Source organism: Brachyhypopomus gauderio, chromosome 2 (assembly GCF_052324685.1).
Source record: "Brachyhypopomus gauderio isolate BG-103 chromosome 2, BGAUD_0.2, whole genome shotgun sequence".
NCBI lineage: Eukaryota > Metazoa > Chordata > Actinopteri > Gymnotiformes > Hypopomidae > Brachyhypopomus > Brachyhypopomus gauderio.
This window is the reverse complement of record NC_135212.1, coordinates 13,089,450-13,111,225: the sequence shown is the minus strand read 5'-3', so window position 1 is coordinate 13,111,225 and position 21,776 is coordinate 13,089,450. Positions and strand designations below refer to the sequence as shown.

The following is a 21,776-nucleotide window of genomic DNA, read 5'->3' as shown; positions in this document are numbered from 1 at the left end:
GGCAGCAGCTGACCGCGGTGCTCCGGTGGCGATCGAATAGCGCGCGGGGACGGTGACAAACACCAGTAGTCGCGTTCCCCTTCGAAGACACTGACGTCTTCTCCCGCACCTTATTTCCATGAGATCAAATGAGCATTTATCATAAACATTTAACAGAATGATGCAAATATCACTTGAACGTACGCTGCTGTCAGTCAAAGACATATACACTGTATTTAAAACAGCTTGTTAAGAATCGAATGAATCTGTAAATAGCAACCCCCCCTTAGCCTGTTCTGTTACATGATGTGAAACTGTAGTAATAGAGTCCGCGGAGTGATCAGAAAACTAGGGAAGACGATCAGGTAAATATGAAGTGTGTTGAACAGACCGCAAGTTCACTGCCCATTTTATAGTTCATCCAGTCGACTTCAAGCGTCCTACGGAAGGTGTTGTGAATTATCCTATTTACTTGGACTGGCAAAATGCAGAAAAGAAATTAGACGGTAAAGTCAAAGGAAGAGTGTGTAACATTCTTAGACTTTATTCACTATATCTGAAAAGCATCGAGCCTATATTATTTAGTTTGTTTGACAGGCAGGTGTCTGAGATCCATTCGTGCCATCATATTCACATGAATGTTTCTGTGTGTGCAGGATTTTTGTGGCGGGGATTGGCTTCTTTAGCGTCTGCTTTCTGATGACCTCTCTGGGGGGCCAGTTCTCCCCCAGGCGTCTCAGGGACACACCGTTCACCATCCACACTGAAGGTACGCCAGCCTCCCCCACGCCTAATATCACCAAAGGCGGATTTCTGTATGGACTCCGGTTGTGTTATCCATGCTGGCTACGAGCATCAGACTGTATGGACATGAGTGGGTTTCCCAAAACCTTCATAATGCTAATTCGTAACCTTGAATATACAGTTATTAAATTTCCGAGCATTTCCCAAAACTCTTCGTAACTAACATCGCAACCTAAGTGTGTTCTGAACCACAATTATTTCACTAATTCTCATTATCTTTAAAAACTCACGCTAGTTCTAAGCACGGCATTAGCACAGCTGTTGGTATAAAAATAAATAAATGAATAATTATTTTCAAAAACATAAGTGTGCATCTCTCATTCTATATCCAGTGCCAACAAAGCAAAGTTACTAGCTTGAACTATGATGTCAGTATGTTCCTATTAAATGAACACCGGCTGGGGTCATTAACACATCAGTGGAGTCACTCTAGTCTGGCTTTATTCAAAGCTGCTTATATATGTAAATGATTAATCCATTCCATTTGATTGGTTAAGTCATGTCAAGCTTTTTAGGCTAACTGTAACCATATCTTTGCAGAGAATTCATTTATTTATTATGATGATTTTTTAAATGTAACAATGTAATACTACTACACTGGAATATGCACTTTATTCAAATTATTCCAAATTGTTTAACTTAATTGAGAACATTAACACATATTAAATGCTGTGAACGGTCTCATGTTTGTGAGCTGTTGTCATTTTCATCTCTTCTAGTAAAGCACACTTCATGCAAGATCAGATGATATCTTGTAGATGTCTTGTAATAGACTACGGTATCTTGCAGCCAACAGTAATACACTACAGTGATGCCTGACATCTACAGAAATATCTCATGTCCTTCAGTGATAACCTACTGTAATCGTTCAAACTGCAGTAATATCTCAGACTATCCAGATATCTTACATTTTGTAGTATGTAGAATGTCATAGACTACAGTAACATTTCATTGCCTACAGTAGTAGCTTATAAACTCCAGTCATATCTCCTAGATATCTACATATTGTCTAGTTGCAGGCTACAGAGATATTTAACAGCTTCCAGGAAACAAAGATTTTTTGGGCAGAAAGCTGACTCTAGGTTTATGGAATAAAGATATAAAATCTTGCCGCATATGCTTTCTTTGTGGCCTAGAGAACACAGCCACAGGCTATAAATGGTGACCTCATGTGTGGAAAACAGTAGCACGTAGACCTCAGCTGTGTACAGGGGAAAAATCCACAGTAAGCAGGATCCGTCTGTGTATCTCCCGAGCCTGGCTTAGTTCGCTAAGTGATAAATAATCTTGGTTTAATATCACCAAATGCTGCAGAGAAGGAGAGGGGAGAGAAAGAAAGTGAGAAGGAGAAAGAGAAAGAAGGAGAGGTGTAAGAAAGAAAGAGAGGAGAGAGAAGAGAGAGAAGGAGAGAGAGAGCAAGGCTGGCTAATTAAAGACTTGATCCTGCTGTTCTTGTGAAAGCAGCCAGTTCGTGCCCATTAAATGCTGTCCAGCTGTCAGTCACAGGAGTCTCCCTCCCTCTATCTCTCTACCACCCCATCCCTCCATCCCTCCACTTCTCCATCCCTCCATCCTTCCACCACTCCACCTCTCTGCCCTCCATTCCCCCACCCATCCTCCATGCCTAGATATCTCCAGTGCTCCCTAGATCAACTCTGAACAGTACAAGTTCTCTCATTTCTCTCTCTCAGTATGTGCAGTGAGAACTTAGTGAGCAGTGGGGTGTGTGTGTGTGTGTGTGTGTGTGTGTGTGTGTGTGTGTGTGTGTGTGTGTGTGTGTGTGTGTGTGTGTGTGTGTGTGTGTGTGTGTGTGTGTGAGTGTGAGTGTGTGTGTGTGGTAAATGAGCTGTCATCTGCCTCACTGCTGTGCTGATCTGGTAAGACCCTGGTGATCCTTATAAGAGCTTTCCTTAGCTTTCACACACACTCTCACCGCTCCTCGTTTCCCCGTATTTAAAATACCTTCACTAATATGAAACCCCAATCACAAGCTGCAGGTCCATATCAGTGTTCTATATCTTCTGCTAGTGGCCCGTCTGGAAGGCTGTTAGTGGTGAGGTTAATTGGTTCTGATATGAAAGCAGTGAGTGAGGTGCTCTGTTTCCCAAGTTTCAGATAACATATAATGGCTCAGCTGACCTCAGAGCTGTCTTATTGATGTGTGAAGTCTGGAAAGACAACATAAGACTGGAGGTGTTGGATTCATACATTCTCCATTCTAAGAAAGATGTGCAAGCAAATATTTCTCCTCAGGTCCTGCTAGAAATGCGTGCAGATTCTCCAGCATTAGACCTTCCTAGTTGACGTTTATCTCAGATTCATAGCCATTGCTGTTTAGGTCTGGTGGTACATCATCATAATTAGTCACTGTCAGGTCTTGCCCATACGATACCCTAGTTGAAACTTACACAGACCCACATTTGTTATCCACAATTCTGTATCGTTATGCAATGGCATTTTAAATGTGCATCTGATATGTTGCTGGTTAGGTTAGTTGATAGGGTCTGCGCTGCTCAAGAATATATTTCTCCTTTTCTTGCTGTTGTTTTTATCTTTATGGAAATTGTATCATTGAAGTGTTAACTTTACAGCTCTCTCCAACAAAAAAACTTTTTAAGTGAACATTTGTTTACATCTTTTTTGGCCATTTAAGAACAAGCTAAAAACCTTTATCAACATTAGTCTTCCCTTGTTTTGAAGTTTGACATATTTGAAACACATATTTGGTTTTTACATGTTGATGAAACTGTAGTCTTGATGTGTTTGAATGATTCATTTTACAACTGTTGGGTAATACATCCTAAAGTTACAAAAGTTATTTACAAAAGTAAGTTATTTAAAGCTTACCACACCAGTCGTGGGTCTATTAAAAATAGATACATTTTAATATTAGGTCAAAATGTCAAAGGGTTGATATAGGTTTGAAGAGAAAGTATGCTTTATAGTACACCCAAACCTGTACAGATTTAACCGGGATGTCAATTCCTAGCTAACATTTGTAGCTTGGATTTGCATGGAATAAAGCATTATTTTTCTTCAAACCTATATTAACATTTGTTAACCCAAATGTGCTGTTAAACATTGAAAATGTTTAGGGAGACAAATGTTTATGATGGCAGTTTTAATAGCAAACTCTTAACTGTCAATGTAGCACGATCATGTTGTCACCAGGGCTGAGCAGGGTGTCAGGAAACGTGTCGGGAAACGTGTTGGGAAACGTGGCCGGATGGGTGCAAATGAAACAAACATATACAAATGACGGTTGTAGACTACTGAGCGTTTATACCATCCTTGTCTAATCTGCTCTGATCTGCTAATCTGCTGGTTTCTTGTACTCCTTGTGTCCGAGTTCCTTGTTAGACTGCTTGTGATTTCTACTGTGTGTGGTCTTCAACATAGGGTAGTGCATGAATACCAGCCCAACAGCCTCATAACAGGCACTGACATCACACTGAGATCAAACATAACATTTTTATTCCGTAATTTTCCCTCCACGGGTTTGATTGGCCAGTTGCTCCTCCAGGCCAAGTGACTGAGCTGTGGGGGACTGTTGCTGTTGTGACGGACTGAGTAACTGCTGTAGGACTAAGCTAACGCCCACGTGTTAGCTGTTGGAACTGAGCTGTGGCTGACTACTGCTTCATTTCATTAAAGTTGCATTAGTCTTTCTCCAGAGCATTCGCTGGAGATCCTTGGCGGTGACATTTCAGAATCAAGTTTCCCCAGGCTGAAACACAGTCCAGGCATGGCTCACAGCAGATGAACCACAGGCTCATCACAGGAGGATGTGCTATTATGATATTAGATGGGCTCAAAATCTAATATGTGAGACCTAGAGATGCAGTATCACCAGCATTATGAAGTATACAATGATATGTTGCCTTTAATGAGGAGGCGTGTGTGTGTGTGTGTGTGTGTGTGTGTGTGTGTGTGTGTGTGTGTGTGTGTGAGCATCAGAACAGAAAACATGCTCTGAGAAACATGTAATGCCTTTACAAATTATCTTGCAGAAATGTGTGTACCAGGTTTGTGCACCTATCTGCGTGTATATGACAATTGTGTAGATTTATACGGCATGCGCCAGGTTTGTGCAGTTGTGCATGTTAAGACTCACAGTGCATCCTGAATGTGATGCAGGAGAGAAGAGCCCCGCTGGGTCGTACACCTGATGAGACTGGCCTTGGGTTGAGGCCGCGTCTACAGGGACCACGGCTTCAAGTTGTTTCATACACATGCACTTGAAAAAAATGATGCCTTTAAACCAAGACATCTATAAATTCACACCGAACAAACACCATCTACAGGGCCACCCATTCCATGTGAAACGACCTTTCAGGCATCAGCTCAGGGCAATAGCTACAGAGAAAGTGGTGGTTGCTATTGGTGGATGTTTTAAGTAGAGTATCACATTTAGCAGTTTTTCGGCAAAAGCACCTTTCAGAGCTGAAAATGTAGGTGTGAATGAGCTGATGGCAGTCTCCACTAAAGAAGAGGGAGCATGTGGGTATTTAGTGGAGGTACTAAGCAAGGCCTCAGGCCTTAAATCGAAACAGATTCAAAGCTAAGTACCACTTACGCAGTTTTGTACAGGCTTTCCAGTGTTTGTAGCCTGAGCTTTACTGCTTTGAGGAAATAGAGCAATGATGTTGAATTTGAAACCAGGGAGGTGGCCACAAACTTTCCCTAGACACCGTGTCTTTCCTATTTGAGAAATAGCCAATCCAGCCAATCACATAACAGCATAGGTATGACTCAAAAAAACAAGGACAAACATTAGACAACAAAGGAGTCTATCAGACATTTTCTGAAGAATCCGTAGCCCGCAATCTGAATTCATTCATTTCATTCGAGTCCAGTTGGGACTAATGATTTCCCAGCTGTCTTTAACACGTTACCTGAAATATTCCAAACACAATGGCTGTAATTTACTGCCTGTATTGTGCCTGATTACAACAATAGCCCTGGTAGATTGAAAATGAATCATACAAAAACAGTGACGAGCTTTTTCGCTGCCCCACAGTGGTGTGCTGATTTCAGATGTGGAGTGTTTAATGAGGCTGTGCTGCTGACCACGTCTCACGGTCCTGTTCATTTAAAAGTATTTGTGATTTTTGAAGCATGCTGAATGATGGTTTCAGACACCATTGGTCCCAGGAGACACAGTAACCAACCCCCTCATGACCTGTAAGCACCTCATCCTCAAACCAGTAACATCAGAGGAATCTTCCATTCATCATGTGTTCAATCTGCACAGTGAACCTAATGGGAAGTAGTTGGAAGAGAAGAGACTGAAGATACGAGGAGTTAGTCTGGAGCTGGAGCTGGTCTCTGGTGCTGAAGGACATTAGAAACGACCATGACAGGACATTAAGGGGCAGTGTGTGGCAGTTATTAAACACTGGACCTCACAGAACTGTTACATCTTTGTTGTTCCAAGGCACATTTAATTTGGTTTTGTACTCCAAGGAGGGTTTGGTAAATTCATATTTATGGATGAAATCTAGGAGATTCCAGCAGTTATTGGGGAAACAGGGAATGCACAGATGCGCACAGATGCTCACAGATGCGCACAGATGCACACAGATGCACACTCTCTCACACTTTATCCCGTTATCCCCTCTTTCTCCTTCATTTCTTCTGTGGTTCATCTGCCTCCCTTTGTCTTGCTGTGCAGTGCGCTCTGTCCCCTGCACTGTGTCCCCTGCACTGTGTCCCCTGCACCGTGTCCCCTGCACCGTGTCCCCTGCACTTCACCATGTCCGCATTATTCATCCCAGTGTGGCTGAATTCACTGTGTCCTCTGTCCCCATGTGTGTCCTGTTATCTGTGTGTGTGTGAGCGGTGAGACGCAGAGGAGACATGGAGGAGATGTGACAAAGTCTCTGTGAGTGTAGAGGAGCAGCTTTACTGCATGGCCCAGTCATGGCCCAGTCCCTCTCTGTGCTAATAGGTAGCAGATAAGCCTGGAGAGCTGCCCAGGGAGCAGAGGCTGTGGCTGGGAGACAGACACGACCAAACTACCAAAATCAGGAGAGAGGGACGCCTGGAGTGGCTAAGGGCAGAAACACTTGTACACAAACTGGATGAGCTGTTTAATTTTACAGTAGCAGAATGGAGATTAAATATGAACTGATGAGGCAGAAGGGAGATTTAAGGTGGAATTTGTTGAATTAGTGAAGCTTTGGACTTCCTTTAATTTGTCTTGTCACACTTACATCGCTCTGTTCACCTTATCACCAATATTCTGTTTTTAAGGACTTATAACCACATTACACATATTGCATATTGCTCATGCAATATTACATATAACCAATGTATGTTCAGGTTTATTCAGTGCCCTTTTGTTGAGAAATCATTACATAGTTTTTTTTTCTTTTAACAAAGGAAAGGCTGATTTTGCAAGGGTGTGTTCAGAATGAAACCCAGTTGTGTAATCTGCTCAGCTGTATCAAACCAAAACCATGTCAAGATCCTCATTGGATCCCTCCAGATTAGACTGCCATGCATAACTTGGCACACCAAGTCCCAAAAGTCAGGATAACTTCACTCCAACCCAGCTAGTCAACTATCAACCCAGTTACTCAACATTCAACCCAGCTACTCAAGACCAAGTGACATGAAACAGCATTATGAAGGTGAACTCACATGAACATTGCATTTCTCATGTTCCATTGTAAACACTATTTAACGTGCCCTGAATTTCCATGCATTGCTGATCACAGAATGCAGTCTAGACGCGTCTCCCATATATTATTCTAATCGTCATCATGCTCTTCTGTGTTTGCTTTGTGCTCACACTCACTGGCACAGTGATTCCTTATTTTCACTAAATAACCTACCCAGCAGCTTATTTTTTTCTAAGGTATAAATAAATATCAATGAATGAATCAGTATGTGTCAATGAAAATTTATGAATATGTATGAAAGCATCTCATGTATTCCTTGGGCACATATTGCTGTATGTTTTGACTTTCTTACCAAAGCAATGCTGTTTCTTTCTTACCAAAGCAATTATCATGCTCAGAAATAGTGTTTCAAATTAATTTACCTCTCTCTCTCTCTTTCTAACACACACACACACACACACACACACACACACACACACACACACACACACACACACACACACACACTGTAAATGCTGAATAGAGTTAGAATTTTTGTGGAGAGGAAACCCCTCTATGCAGTGTAATTTGTTGTCTGATAGGTGCACCTGCCCAGTATTGTGTCGTCTGATAGGTGCATACCCAGTGTTGTGTCATCTGATAGGTGTACCCGCCCAGTGTTGTGTCGTCTGGTAGGTGCACCCAGTGTGGTGCTCCTTGTGGTCTTCAGTACAGCATGTATGTGTGCCTGCACTCTACCTACTCATCTGTGCTGGATGAGTGGTGCAGGTCTGGGGTATCGTTACTGAGTGACACTGGGTGACATTGCATTGTCTAGCTGGCAGTGTCCATTAAGCACAGACTGCAACCAAGTGGTCATCTTCCTCACTGACAGTTTTGTAACCAGCTTTCATGCACAACATGATGTTGTTTGATTGTTGCTTCAGTTCTCAGTTAAACCACTGAAACAGTCGTGAGCGAACAGTACGATACAGCCATGTGAGAGACCCTCGCACTGGTACAACTAAACCATCGTCACGCTACGCTTAGAGTCCCAAAGGCCACACGCTCAAGTGAACGCTGTCTAGAAAAGCTGGTGTGTTTGATTACACCTCACACACTGTAGTAATGTGACACATGATCTCTGTAACTTGTGTGAAGGCAGAAGTTATAGTAATAAAACGGCATCTCAGTGTAAATGGAATGTAAAAGCACCAAGTGTATATAGCTGTTATCACTCATTCAGATCATTTCTACTAAAGTAAATGAGACAAAGAGTAACAGTCAAATGTGTTTGCTGAAACAAATCAATGGCGCGCACACACACACACACACACACACACCATTGCTGATATGCATATCTACATATTTTCTATTGAAGTAGCTATAATTGAAATAACTATAGTAACTCTGAAATGGCTATTGTCTTTTTGCATATTTACATATCATAAATTGATTGGGCCTTTTATCATTGACAGACAGACACACAATTACATTCTGTGGCATGTTTTCTATCAAATCTTCTACCCAGAATCCTTGTAGCTCAGAAAAGACATTAGAGTAAGCACAGACTATTATTAACATGCCTGTCCATATGTGTCAGTCAGCAGCAGAATTCTCTCCCTCCAATCAGCAATCTCGTCAGATGTGAAGTGTGTGTCTGTCCGAACTCTGCTGCCGTGACTGCGTTCACTAGACACACCTTCTAGGACACAGTAGACATGGAGCAGACCGTTTGTCCTTGATGAGCTAGTGCAGAGTCGGTAGATCTCTGCTCTTTGAAGATGAACATTCAGCAAATACCTTCAATGTTTTACTCACTTGTTTAGTGAGACCAAGATGAAGGCATGCACAGGTGCGGCGGATTCGTGATCATTTACCGCTGCTGTTTGTTGTTAATATTATTATATTTTATCATTGTTGGTCAGGAAAATGAGGGGAATGTTCACTACAGCTGCCATGAGTGTTTTCATTTCAGTTTGGACCGCACAGAACACTGGCTCAGTTCAGAAACAACCCTGCAGGAAATCCTTAGGCCACCATGACAAACTGGTGATTCCTGGCGGGAGGTGACATACGGCACAGGGAGAGGAAGCTGGATCAGGGGAAGAAAGTAGGTTTACACGCCTGGGTAACAGTTGCATCATGCAAATCTCCTCTCCCTAGTGTTTTACTCAAGAGTGCAAGATCACTCATCAGCAAAATGGATCAGCTCAGACTGATAACTGCTGCAGAAAGGACTGCTGCCTTCTAATGTTCATGTCGACCAAATATCTGACATCTTCAGCGGAGACCATTTTGTTTGACCAGGGGAATAAACTCTTGTTTTTGTTGGCATGGCAACAAACACATCACCACTGGGTAATGGTAAGCATATATGACACCACTGGTAAACAACAGAACACCCAAAACGAGTTATCAACAAATTTTGGCAATGTTCCTTTCCTGATCTAGCAACATGTCAAATGTACATCCAGTGTAAAACACCTTATATCACATTTATAGTAATATGATGGATGTTTATGGGCATATGCACTGTCTCCTACCTCGGACAGTCAAGTGTTCATTGTTCCGAAACAAAGTTCTTGCTAACAGTGTTAAGTTAATCAGCAGCACATTTGAAGTTTGGTCATCTCCAGGACTGTTAGCAAATGGATCCAAATGTTCACAAATTCAAAACTGTGGAGTAGTGTCTGTAGGTCTGTAATATCACCAGAATGGACCTTAAGAGGTCTCGGGTCTCTAAAGCACAGACAGCACGACAGACAGAAGCACAACAGACAGAAGAGGATTTCAAGAGTAACTCCAGATGTGGCACATGTAGCAAGACATCCAGACCGCCAACACATGAAATACAGCAGGACCTAATGGTATAGAGGGCATGTTCTCCAGATCTGCATTGGTTCTATTGGTGTAGAGTGTGTGTACTCCAGATCTGTACTGGACCCAATCTAGACCAATACCACTTGGCCCACCAGGCAAAGAGATCTAGCACTCCATGTGTGTGGCTCTCACTACAACCCTCCTAGAAAGACATTTATAACAGGATGCTCTTGTCCACAGCCTATTATTAAATACTGTCATAGCAAAGATGGCATTTGACAAACTACACACTAGGACCAACTTCTTCCACACGCAGTTAAATCCCCGGTCTGTCTCACTGACCACCCCCACATGACAGGGCAAACAAACACCCGCCACCTCCACCGTGAGCACAGGCGTCCCCCAGGTGTATGTGCTGAGTCCCTCTTGTTCACCATCTCCACATCACTGCTAACCCATCCACAACAAAAACAGTATTGTTGAATCTGCAGATGAAATGACCACACACAAGAAATAGTTTCATATATTGACAAAAGTGATGCACAAATAATAACCAGGTCATGAAAAACAAAACCAAGGTGTTGTGGACACACTTACACTCATGCAACCCAGACTAGGACCTTTAGGGAAGATTACTATTACTTAGTAGTTCTTATTGCTTATTTTTGTTTTTTATTGCTTATTTTGTTGTGGTATCGGAGGAGTATGCCGCCCACCCCACACGAGTCTGGGTTCTTCTCAAGGTGTCTTTCTCATGCTCCTAGGGAGTTCTTCTTCGCCACTGTCATCTTTATCTTGCTCACTGGGGGCGTGAAGTTGGACATCAGTAAAGCTGCGACAACAGCTGTGCTAAAGTGTAATAAATATACGTGCATCCCTCCAGCATGTTGTGGAAACAGCACAGGACATTATTCGCATAAAACTGCCATCACTATAGCATCTGTGTGAGGAGAACTCAGAACATAAAAGACATTACACACCCTGAACACCAGTTTAAGATCCTCCCACCAGGCACTCAGATCAGTCTGCACAAATAGATTTAAAAACAGTTTCTTTGCAAACTCTGTGACACTACTTACTCAGACATCTCAGTCTGATAACACTGACATCCTGATGTCATTGGAGTACATGTAATATTTACTTACACGCCATTTCAAGCCACGATATTTCCACAAACCACATCATTCAACACCAGTAGCTTGGCAACATCTGCTAATGAGCAGCTCTATCTATATTTTGATTTCACACACTGTCAGGAATGTTCAAGCCAAACATCTTCTGTGACTGCCAAGCACTACTGCACATTGGAAAAGAACGAAAGGATTAATATTCAGTCTACCATTGCGTGATCTTATCTGGACCATCGGTTGCCCCAGAGGTCGACTGTGGTTTTACAGCAGACGAGAAGATCCTGCTGATAGACAAGTGTAAACAGAAGTGGAGTAGTTGAGTGGTTGTCCAGGACTAGCAAAGCCAACCAGAACACCTCAGCCTGGTACTCACTAATGTCCAACTCAGCCTCATATCAGGGTTTTACTTTTATTGAAACCTGGCCTCATAGCAGCCTGATTGGGCAATCATGTTAGAAGGGCTAACATCACGCCACGTGGACCATTAAGCTGAATCACTCAAAACAAATGGAGTTATCCCGCCACAAAGTTCATGTTAAACCAACTGTGAGAACTGTGAGTATGTGATGTCTGAGCTCCAAAAAAACAAACTGTGCACACAAATTGCAGCCTCAGCACCACCTGACGCCGGGCATGAGACCTGACGCATGTCACCAGGTCCCTGATACATGTGGAAAGAGATTCAAGCAATCGCAGACTGTAGGCGAAAATTCGGTAACTCAACAAGCATAGACGCCTCCCTCTCTGCTGAGCTGAACAACTTCTGTGCTCACTTTGGGAGCACTTCTCTGGCTCAGCTAACCACCACTGCCTTGTCTCCCTCCGCCGAGGAGCATCCTCTGATCCAGGCTGCAGATGAGGTGAGGAGAGCACTGCCGAGAGTCTCAGAAAGCAGTGGGACCATGTCAGGCCCAAAAGCATGTGCCAACCAGCTGACTGCCCATTTCTGAACATCTTTAACCTTCCCCTGGCAAAGTCCACCATTCCCACCTACTTTAAAATTGCTACCATCATCGAAGTTGCAAAGAGATCCATCTCATGCATGAATAATTACTGCCCCATTGCATTAACAACCATAGTGATTAAGTGCTTAAAGAGATTTTATCTCATGTTAAACAAATGTCAGCAACTGTCTTCCTGGCTTCTTGGACCCCTTTCACTTTGCATATCACACAAAAAGATCTCCCACAAACACAAACCGCACACCTGGACAGTGTGAACAGCTGTGTAGGAATGCCGTCTGTTGACTTTAGCCATGCCTTCCACATCATCATCCACTCCAGAAAGAAAATATGTAAAATACAAAAATTCCAAAATGCAGCTCCAACTCCTCAAGTTTGCTGACACACAATAATTACTGGCGACATCAGCAAAAATGATGAGGGACCATATGGGGTGGAAATGAAGATCTTTACAAAGTGGTGCACCACTAACACTCTCCCCCTTAATGTTAGCAACACCATGGTGTTCCAGTGTCCATTTAATGACATTATGGTCACCCAACACAACAGATCCACTGTGGAGAGCAAACTCGCTGGCTGCATGACAGTCTGGTAAGTCTTGGAATCCAAGACCCTGCAGAGGGCGGCGGACACAGGCCAACATTCGATTGTTCTGACACTGAAAAAGGACAATTACTGCATTACTGAGGAAAGTCAGCAACATCTCTGGTCCCCCCCCCTCCTCTTGTCCCACACCCCCCTCCCTCTCTGGTCCCACCCCCCCCCCCCCCCTCCCTCTCTGGTCCCCCCCCCCTCCCCCTCCCTCTCTGGTCCCCCTCCCCCTCCTCCTCTGGTCCCACTCCCCCTCTGGTCCCACCCCCCCTCCCCCTCCCTCTCTGCCCCCCCCCTCCCCCTCCCTCTCTGGTCCCCCTCCCCCTCCTCCTCTGGTCCCACTCCCCCTCTGGTCCCACCCCCCCTCCCCCTCCCTCTCTGGTCCCCCCCCCCCTCCCCCTCCCTCTCTGGTCCCCCTCCCCCTCCCCCTCTGGTCCCACACCCCCCCTCCTCCTCTGGTCCCACCCCCCCTCCTCCTCTGGTCCCACCCCCCCTCCCCTTCTGGTCCCACACCCCCCTCCCCCTCTGGTCCCACACCCCCCCTCCCCCTCTGGTCCCCCCCCTCCCCCTCCTCCTCTGGTCCCACTCCCCCTCTGGTCCCCCTCCCCCTCCTCCTCTGGTCCCACACCCCCCTCCTCCTCTGGTCCCCCCCCCCCCCCGGTCCCACCCCCCTTCCCCCTCCCATCTCCTTCATCATCCCATCCAGGCAAAAGCACCAAAACATCTGAGCCAGAACCAACAAATTCTGGAACATTTTTCATGAGTTGTTGAGTCACTACAGACGGTCAGAGCTCCAAACCCGTACTTTCACCCACCTGGTTTACCAAGAACCTTCATCTCATGGACCTGAATGCACATTATACTTTAAATGGGACTTTCAATACTTGAACATTCAAGCTTAGCTGCACTGTACTGTGTAGGTCTGTGATGCCATTTCCAACAGTACTATAATTTGCACAACGGTCCTGGCTACCTCAAAATATAGGACACTCCTACTTAAAAACAATAAGCTGTAAAACACTGAAGGTCTAATCACAGTGTACACTTTAATTCTCTGTGTTCTGCACATATTCTGTTTTCATTAGCTATGTCAGGGCTGACTCCAGTGCGGTCCGAGCCCATGGGTCGGTTCCAGGCGGAGCCCCCACAATCAGCGGTGATCTGCTGCAGCTGTTTTCCTACTTTAGGGAGAGTTGTAGCAGGTCACTGCTGAATCGTTTGGTCCATGTTGTGCGATCTCAGTTTCCTCTTCACGTTGGTCTTGTGCTACATTGATGGTGTTTAGTCACAATTTTCTCTTGCTCTCTCTTGTTTTCTTACCTTCTGCTTTCTGGGTTCCCTCGACTTTTCCTCCCGCTATTATTTTCGTATCCATTTCTGCTTTTGTTTGCGAAGGGTTTTTTGTTCTTTGCGACGTTTGCCAGCCAGCCAGCTACTTCCCCTGGCGTCTTTTGTTTCTGATTTTGCGGTTGAGTTTATTTCACACGTTGAGTATTCCGCATTCCTTTGTGTTTGCATTTAGTATTTTCTCCCGTGAATTTTGTGGTTGAGTTTATTTCACACATTGAGTATTCCGCGATTTTTGTGTTTTGGGTTTTGTCTGCCTCTCTCTCTCTGTTCTACAGTTTTAGTTGCCTGTGTTTTAGTTCGGACCGGCACTTAGAGAAATATCTCACCAGTGTTTTGTTGTACTGTACAGCCATGTATTGGTATAATGACAAAGTTAAATATGATGGAATTGAATTATTATATAATTGTCTTATTTAATAAAAATGAAGAGAACATATCCATGTTCACAATTCATTTTATTTTGTATACACAGGTCAAGTCTGCAGTTCAGGATTATGTGTTAGAGCCACATCTCAGTCCATTCGCAGTGCATTCGTGGTGTAATTGCTAGAAGAGTAACAACATGTTTCAATCACACCCTGGTGGACCTGTAACATATCACATCAACTCCTCTGTATTTCTTGTCATTTCCTCTATTTAGTTCTAATTAACATTCAAGAAACACACACACACACACACACACGTTGGCATCTCCCCCATATATCCGCCCAGTTGGCACATATTGATCGTGTTGCATGGGGAGGTAATGAATCCAGTTTATCAGTCAAAACACACAACCCACTGCTGAACAAATGAGATGTTTTCAGCTAATAAATACATCAGGGTGCTCTGGCCTCAGTGTAGTGTTACAGTGGGGTGGCTTAGGTTCAAATCAACATTCAGCTGTTCTTCTTTGGCCAGAGCTGCATTAGCTCTGTGAAGCCTTCAGACTGCACAGAAGCTGTGCTGTAGGTTCAAACCTATAGAACAGACTACACTGGATCATCCCCATAGAACAGACTACACTGGATCATCCCCATAGAACAGACTACACTGGATCATCCCCATAGAACAGCCTACACTGGTTCATCCCCATAGAACAGCCTCCTCTTATTGTCCCTGTTGAACAGCGTTCACAGGGCGCTGAAACTCACCCATAGTTGGTCATTCTCCTACAATAGCCATCCAACTGTAGCCAATCCCTCATTGAATTAAACATTTCAGTAAGATTTTATGATATATGCTGATTATCCAGGTAGAGTAACAGTGCTGGATTTCTAAATCCCATTACACTGTGTAAATGTGCTTCTTTAAACACTTAATCTTACTACATTCCGGTGTGATAAACACTGATGCACTGCCTTCCTGAAAATCAAACGTAATAAATATTCACATGATTCAAATGCACTGTCTACACATGCGTATTCAAATGCACTGTCTACACATGCGTATTCAAATGCACTGTCTACACATGCGTATTCAAATGCTCTGTCTACACATGCGTATTCAAATGCACTGTCTACACATGCGTATTCAAATGCACTGTCTACACATGCGTATTCAAATGCAATGTACATTTGGTCTTTTTTCTCTGATGTCATTTTCTAAACTGCCCCTCCTGCTTGTGGTCAGGGTGTAAAATGGGGGTGGAGAGTGGTACAAGAATTAAAATGGTGCGTCCCAGCGGGGGGGCAGAGACACATCAGCATGTGTAGACATCAGTTGCTCCCCCACAGGGTACAATCCAAAGAGCTGTTTAAAAGGAATGTGTTCATAAAATCGACTTTGTAGCAGTACACATAAAATGAAGTAGTTAAAGAAGATTAGCTAAAGTACATTAAATGGCCTTTTCATTAAAGCTGTAGGAATGGTTATTTTACACAAAGACACGTTGCATACGAAAGAGACTGAATTATAATGGGAACGTCCTTTCTGATTAATTTCTCATGGCTGTGGGTGAATGATCAGGCCACAAGGAAGGGCATGTTTATTCACACTGCCTGCTCCCCTCGTCAGTGGGATTGATTAGTGAATGCACGAGGGAACTCCAGGGGTCTTGATCCTGCACTAAAACACCACGGAGCTACAGTCTGGTCACTGTCAAACCACATGCTGTTAATACCACGAACATGCAAATGACTGTGCCAAGCTGTACTTGTTGATTAGCTGATGTTTCTTATATAACATATAAAACATAAATAACATTAATTTATTTATTTATCATGCCTTGATTGCCTATATGCTGAGTGTGACAGGCAAAAAGTCCAAAAATCAAAAGGAAGTGATCACGCCGGTCTGAGGGAAAAGGGGGGATTTAATAAAGTGCACAACACAAAAGCCGTAACTTAATCAAAATCAAGGATACTATAAGCAGCAGTCAACAAGACATATATAGACAGACAAATGACCCTCAGGTGACGAATATACTAATGGGCCCCACCCACCTGAGGGACGAACAAAACTCAAGAACAACAGGGCAACATGAAATACTGCGGTTGTAAATGGAGGCGGCCAGCAGGGGGCCTCTGTACTGTGACACTGAGGATGGCCTATATGCTGAGGATGGTCTACTGTATGCTGAGAGTGGTCTATATGCAGAGAGTGGTCTATGTGCTGAGGGTGGTCTAGATGATGAGGGTGGTCTATATGCCGAGGGTGGTCTACATGCTGAGGGTTGTCGATTTGCTGAGGATGGTCTATGTGCCGAGGGTGGTCTACATGCTGAGCACGTTCTATTTGCTGAGAGTGGTCTACATGCTGAGGGTGGTCTATTTGCTGAGGATGGTCTGTATGCTGTGGCTGATGCTGTTTAATTGGCCCCAAGATACACCTTTTCCAGCTTCAACCTGCCTCTCTTTAGCCCACAGCGAACTGGAGCCCTGAGAGTGTTTTGAAAAACTGAGCCTGCCGACTAATTTGTGTCCCTCCTGGTTTTTATGTCATTTATATTCTGGTCACCTTATGAATATTTTCAATTGGTTTCAAATGTTTAAGAATAATTGAGTGTCACTATACTAGGTTTAACTAAATAGTTAGAAAGAGCAACAATAAAATTCCGAGTTGGTTTATTCCACTTTCCACTCTTGTGTGAGATATTTAATGTCATGCATCGGATGCAGAAATATATGGCTTCTACAATTAAAATATGTCACATATTAATTAACCTAGGTAACTGAAATTCAATTAAAAGAGCATTTGTGAGGTCAGGAACCAGTGTTGCACAAGAAAAGACTGACTATCAATTAACATTTCAGTTCATCCCAAAGATGTTCAGAGGTGTAGAGGTCAGGGGGGTGTGCCGGTCTCTGGTAGTCCTCCACACCAAACACATTAAACCATGTCTTCATACCATGGTATGGACTTCACTTTCTGCACAGGGGAGCAGTAATGCTGGAATAGGACACAAATTGTTGGTATGAAGTTGTAAGCATATAATTGTTGTCTGAATTGTCTTTCTGTTGGAATCTGGTAGACACCCATCACTCCCAAAGTCATTCCCAAAAAGTAATGCTGGATCCGTCACTCCAAAGAGTGTTATATTCCATCTGATAATTAGCATTGTACATAATGATTTTAGGTTTGTGTCCAGAAGCTCAGCCAAACAGAATCCATTTCCTGAAGCTCTCCATAGATATGCTGATGTTGCTTCCAGAAGCTTTTGCAACACACTTTAGAAACCAACTGAGATTATGTGGACTATAGCTTCATGGCTGAGCTATTGTTTCTCATAAACAATCAATAATAAATATAAAAATAATATAAACCCTTGTTACCATGGCAAACATTTCAAGCTGACTTGGTGGCATCCTATGACAGTGCCGTGTCTCAAGTCACTTGGGTCTACAGCAGGGGTACTCAACTGGCTGACAGCAGTCTGGATCCGGACCCGAACGCAGTCCTGTCCGGACCCAATCTCATTCCCGATTAACTGGATACGGACCAAAAAAAACCGGAGCATTTATTTCAGGGCTATTGAAAAAACACTCTGTCACGAGTGTTACGTTTGCCACCCCCGCTGAACAACTTACGTTCGCCACCCCCCGCTGAACAACTTACGTTCGCCACCCCCCCCCCCCCCTCAACAACTTACGGTCGCCACCCCGGACCTCAGGTCACAGGTATCTGCCAAAATTGGACCGCGGACAAATTTAGTTGAGTACCCCTGGTCTACAGTATGATCCGTTCTATTACCAGTGTGTGTTAGAGACTACATAGCTACATACCATACATGTTATTAAGCAGTGGGTATGGGTGTGACCCTCAACTCATAAAGACAGCCGAGGAAGTTTTGCACAGCAGCCTCACAAATATGTAAAAATGTACATACTCAAAGTTCACTGCAATGTAAACTCCAAGAGGCCATTATTCTCATCTTCAGGTGTCTTGGGTCTTATAAAATTTGGCTCAGATGGATTATACAACTTTTCTTAGGTCTTTACATCAGCAGATTTTATATTTCTGTTGTCACTTGCAAAGACAATGGTGACCCTTCCAACACACCAGATGAATCCAGCACAGCCTGATCTGGGAACATCTACACACATAAACAGTGTTGCTTAAAAGTCTGAATGGGTGTAGCAGTCTGAGAGTCTGAAATCTGTGATGACACATTGTAAATCCTATGGATTTAGATTTGAGAAATATTTTTGAGAATTTACATATGCATCTGCACAATTTACATCTGCATCTGCACAATTTACATCTGCACTGACCATCATGGGATTGCTGAGGTATTGATATTTGAGGTATAGATGTTTGAGGTATAGATGTTTGAGGTATTGATGTTTGAGGTATAGATGTTTGAGGTATAGATGTTTGAGGTGTGTTTGTCTGCCACAAGAAATGGCTGAAGAGATTATCATCATATACAGGAGAGGTCTGCACTCCCGCGGTAATCCCGCGGGTCCCACGGGACCCGTCAGAATATCTTGCGACGCGGGACAGAATTAAATTTTTATTGGCGGGAGCATATAAAAATGTAGAAAAATCCCGCAAATTAATAAATAGTCTAGAAAATTATAATAATAACAACGCAATGATTTCCATGCATAAGGGACAGGACGAAAACAACGAATCATTTAGTAAGTAAGCAATAAACTAATTCAAAATATTGGCTAAGCATCTGATCACGTGAACATGAAGTGTGCGTCATTTTGTCATTTTGATACCGAAATGGCAGAGACTGTAGACGGTCAGTTTCAGCTGTGGAAAATTCAATTAAAACAGGCGAATACACCACAAAAAACATAAACCTGGGCCCGCTCCCCCGCCCAAAAAAAATTCCACTCCTAATTAACTGCAATAAAGAAAATAATAATAATAATAAATAAATAAATTATTGAGACGACAGTACAGCTTTAGAAACGCAATAAACAATAACATCTGAACTAGATAACTTCTTAAGCAAAATAAGTTTCACAGCTCGGTGTTCCTCGGAAGCGGAATATGTAATCAATGCACACGAGGGCATCAAAGGACTGAATCGAAACTAGCTAGCGGTGGTACGCTAACGACAGCTAGCGTCGCCACAGCGAGCGGAAATTATCATACATTTAAGCCTGCCCACTAAGAGGGAAGATTTGATTGGTCAATTTTACTGTCATTTGAAACTGGTATTGCGCTGAATTATAACTACCAGGCCCTCTGTAAACGAACAGTGGGCATCACAGTCCTGATAGGGGGAGACACAGGTTTACAGGCTTCCACTTAACCCCTCACCTTTCAACACAGATTGAATAGACACGGTTGAATAATTTTTTTGCTTATATTTTTGTAATTGTTTAGATGTCGATTGTCAAACTGTAAGTAAATAGAATATAATTTGATAAATTTTATTATATATATTTATGTTTTAAGAATATTTTAGGCCCTCTGAGAGGGCGTAGAGGGCCCTGACGGTTCCCCACTGCCAGGTGATAAGTGATATTGTGACGGGCGGGGGTGAGCAACGAAAAGGAAGCGATCACGCCAAGTCTTAGGGAAAAATGATGGTTTAATAGAAAGTGTGCAAACCTAAAACCCGTGCACTATCTCCAAATTAAGGATATAATGACCAGCGGTCAACTGGTACGACGATAAGACATATATAGACAGACAAACGACCATCAGGTGGGAACGGATCACGGGCTCCGCCCACCTGAGGGGCGTACACGACATCACAAAACAACAACAACACAGCCGCTGTGGACAGAGGCGACCGGTAGGGGGCCGCCTCACCGTGACAGACCCCCCCACCAAGCCGCACTCCCCTCCACTGGGTGTGTGGCACACAGCGGCTGCACAACACAAAGGGGCAGGAAGGCAAGGACAGGCAGGGATACACCTCCTGCAGTCCACGAGCTGAAACACAAAACACATAACGTTAGTCAGCTCACCTCCCTGGGCGGGACCCTGGACCGACTGGGCCGTTAACAACACATAACCACGCCCCGGTCGGTCACAGGGCCCTCGCGCCCTAACCGGCCCTTGGCCGGTGAGCCCCACAGGTGTGAGGACGAGGAGCTATGGCTCCTGTGTCGTCCTTAGCGTATGTGTGTGTGCAGGTTACCTCCCCGAGGCGTGGCTTCTTCACCTCTTGGACCTACCTCCTCCCAGAGCTGACCCCTGCCTTCTGCTAGGGGTCACCCCAGCCTCCTGGGGGAGCCAACCCCTCCCGGGGTCCCTCATCACAAGGTGGACTCCTCCACCCAACCCAGGAGCGCCAGAGACCGAGGCCCAGAGCACCCCCGACGCAGGCTAGGGAGCAGCCCCAAGGGCCTCCTGGTCACCCCGGGCAGGAGGGAGGATCTCATCCCTCAGCAGGAGCTTTTCAGACCGGAGCCCCATGGTCCCCAAACATCCGGGGGCCCCAGCCCTCTAGGGAGGGGCTCTTCATGACCGGGCTCCGGTCACCCCACAACACAAGGGGGCTCCTGCCAGGTGGAGACCCCCACAAGGTCCAGGAACACCACGACACCACCAGGGGGAAGCACCTGCACAGAAACAGCACACACACACACACACACACACACACACACACACACCCCAACACCAACATAGAACACAAACGCGCCTCAGACGCCCTCTGTGCCTACCCAGTGGCACGGGACCACAACCGCCCCCCTCCCAAACACACATTTAAGAGGAGGAGCAAGCGTGGAATTACACTTAACAGTAGACAACACGCTAGGACACAACACACACGCAAAGACTAGACAAGCAAACAAAAACGGTGCACAGACAGACAGACGGGACCTACACATGCATGCTCTACATAAACACACAGTGACGCGCGCCGCTCAGAGTCGCAGTCGCTCCCCACATTTAACACAAGACACACGGGGAGCGAGGCGACGGTGACGAGCGGCGACCGCGTCACACACAAAACATTCAACATAGAACATAACGAGCACGCACACTGATCCACACATCCGTTGACATGAACACACGTTTTAACAAACACAAAACATGAAGAGCCTTTCCAGGGAAGACGCCCTGGTCCTCGCCGTGCCACAAACACAGACACGGCGGAGCTCTTCAGACAAACTAACAAACAGACACGAAGAGTTTTCCCA

General features: G+C 44.4%; 1 protein-coding gene across 3 annotated transcripts in view; it reads left to right on the top strand.

The window, feature by feature from the left end:
• mgat5b (alpha-1,6-mannosylglycoprotein 6-beta-N-acetylglucosaminyltransferase B) overlaps positions 1 to 21,776 on the top strand; it is a 74,981-nt gene that overhangs the window by 1,142 nt on the left and 52,063 nt on the right. For all 3 annotated transcript variants that reach the window (XM_076987489.1, XM_076987480.1, XM_076987499.1), the window contains exon 2: positions 636 to 748. In XM_076987489.1, coding sequence (XP_076843604.1) covers positions 636 to 748 — 113 coding nt within the window. The remainder of the gene's footprint in view (positions 1 to 635; positions 749 to 21,776) is intronic.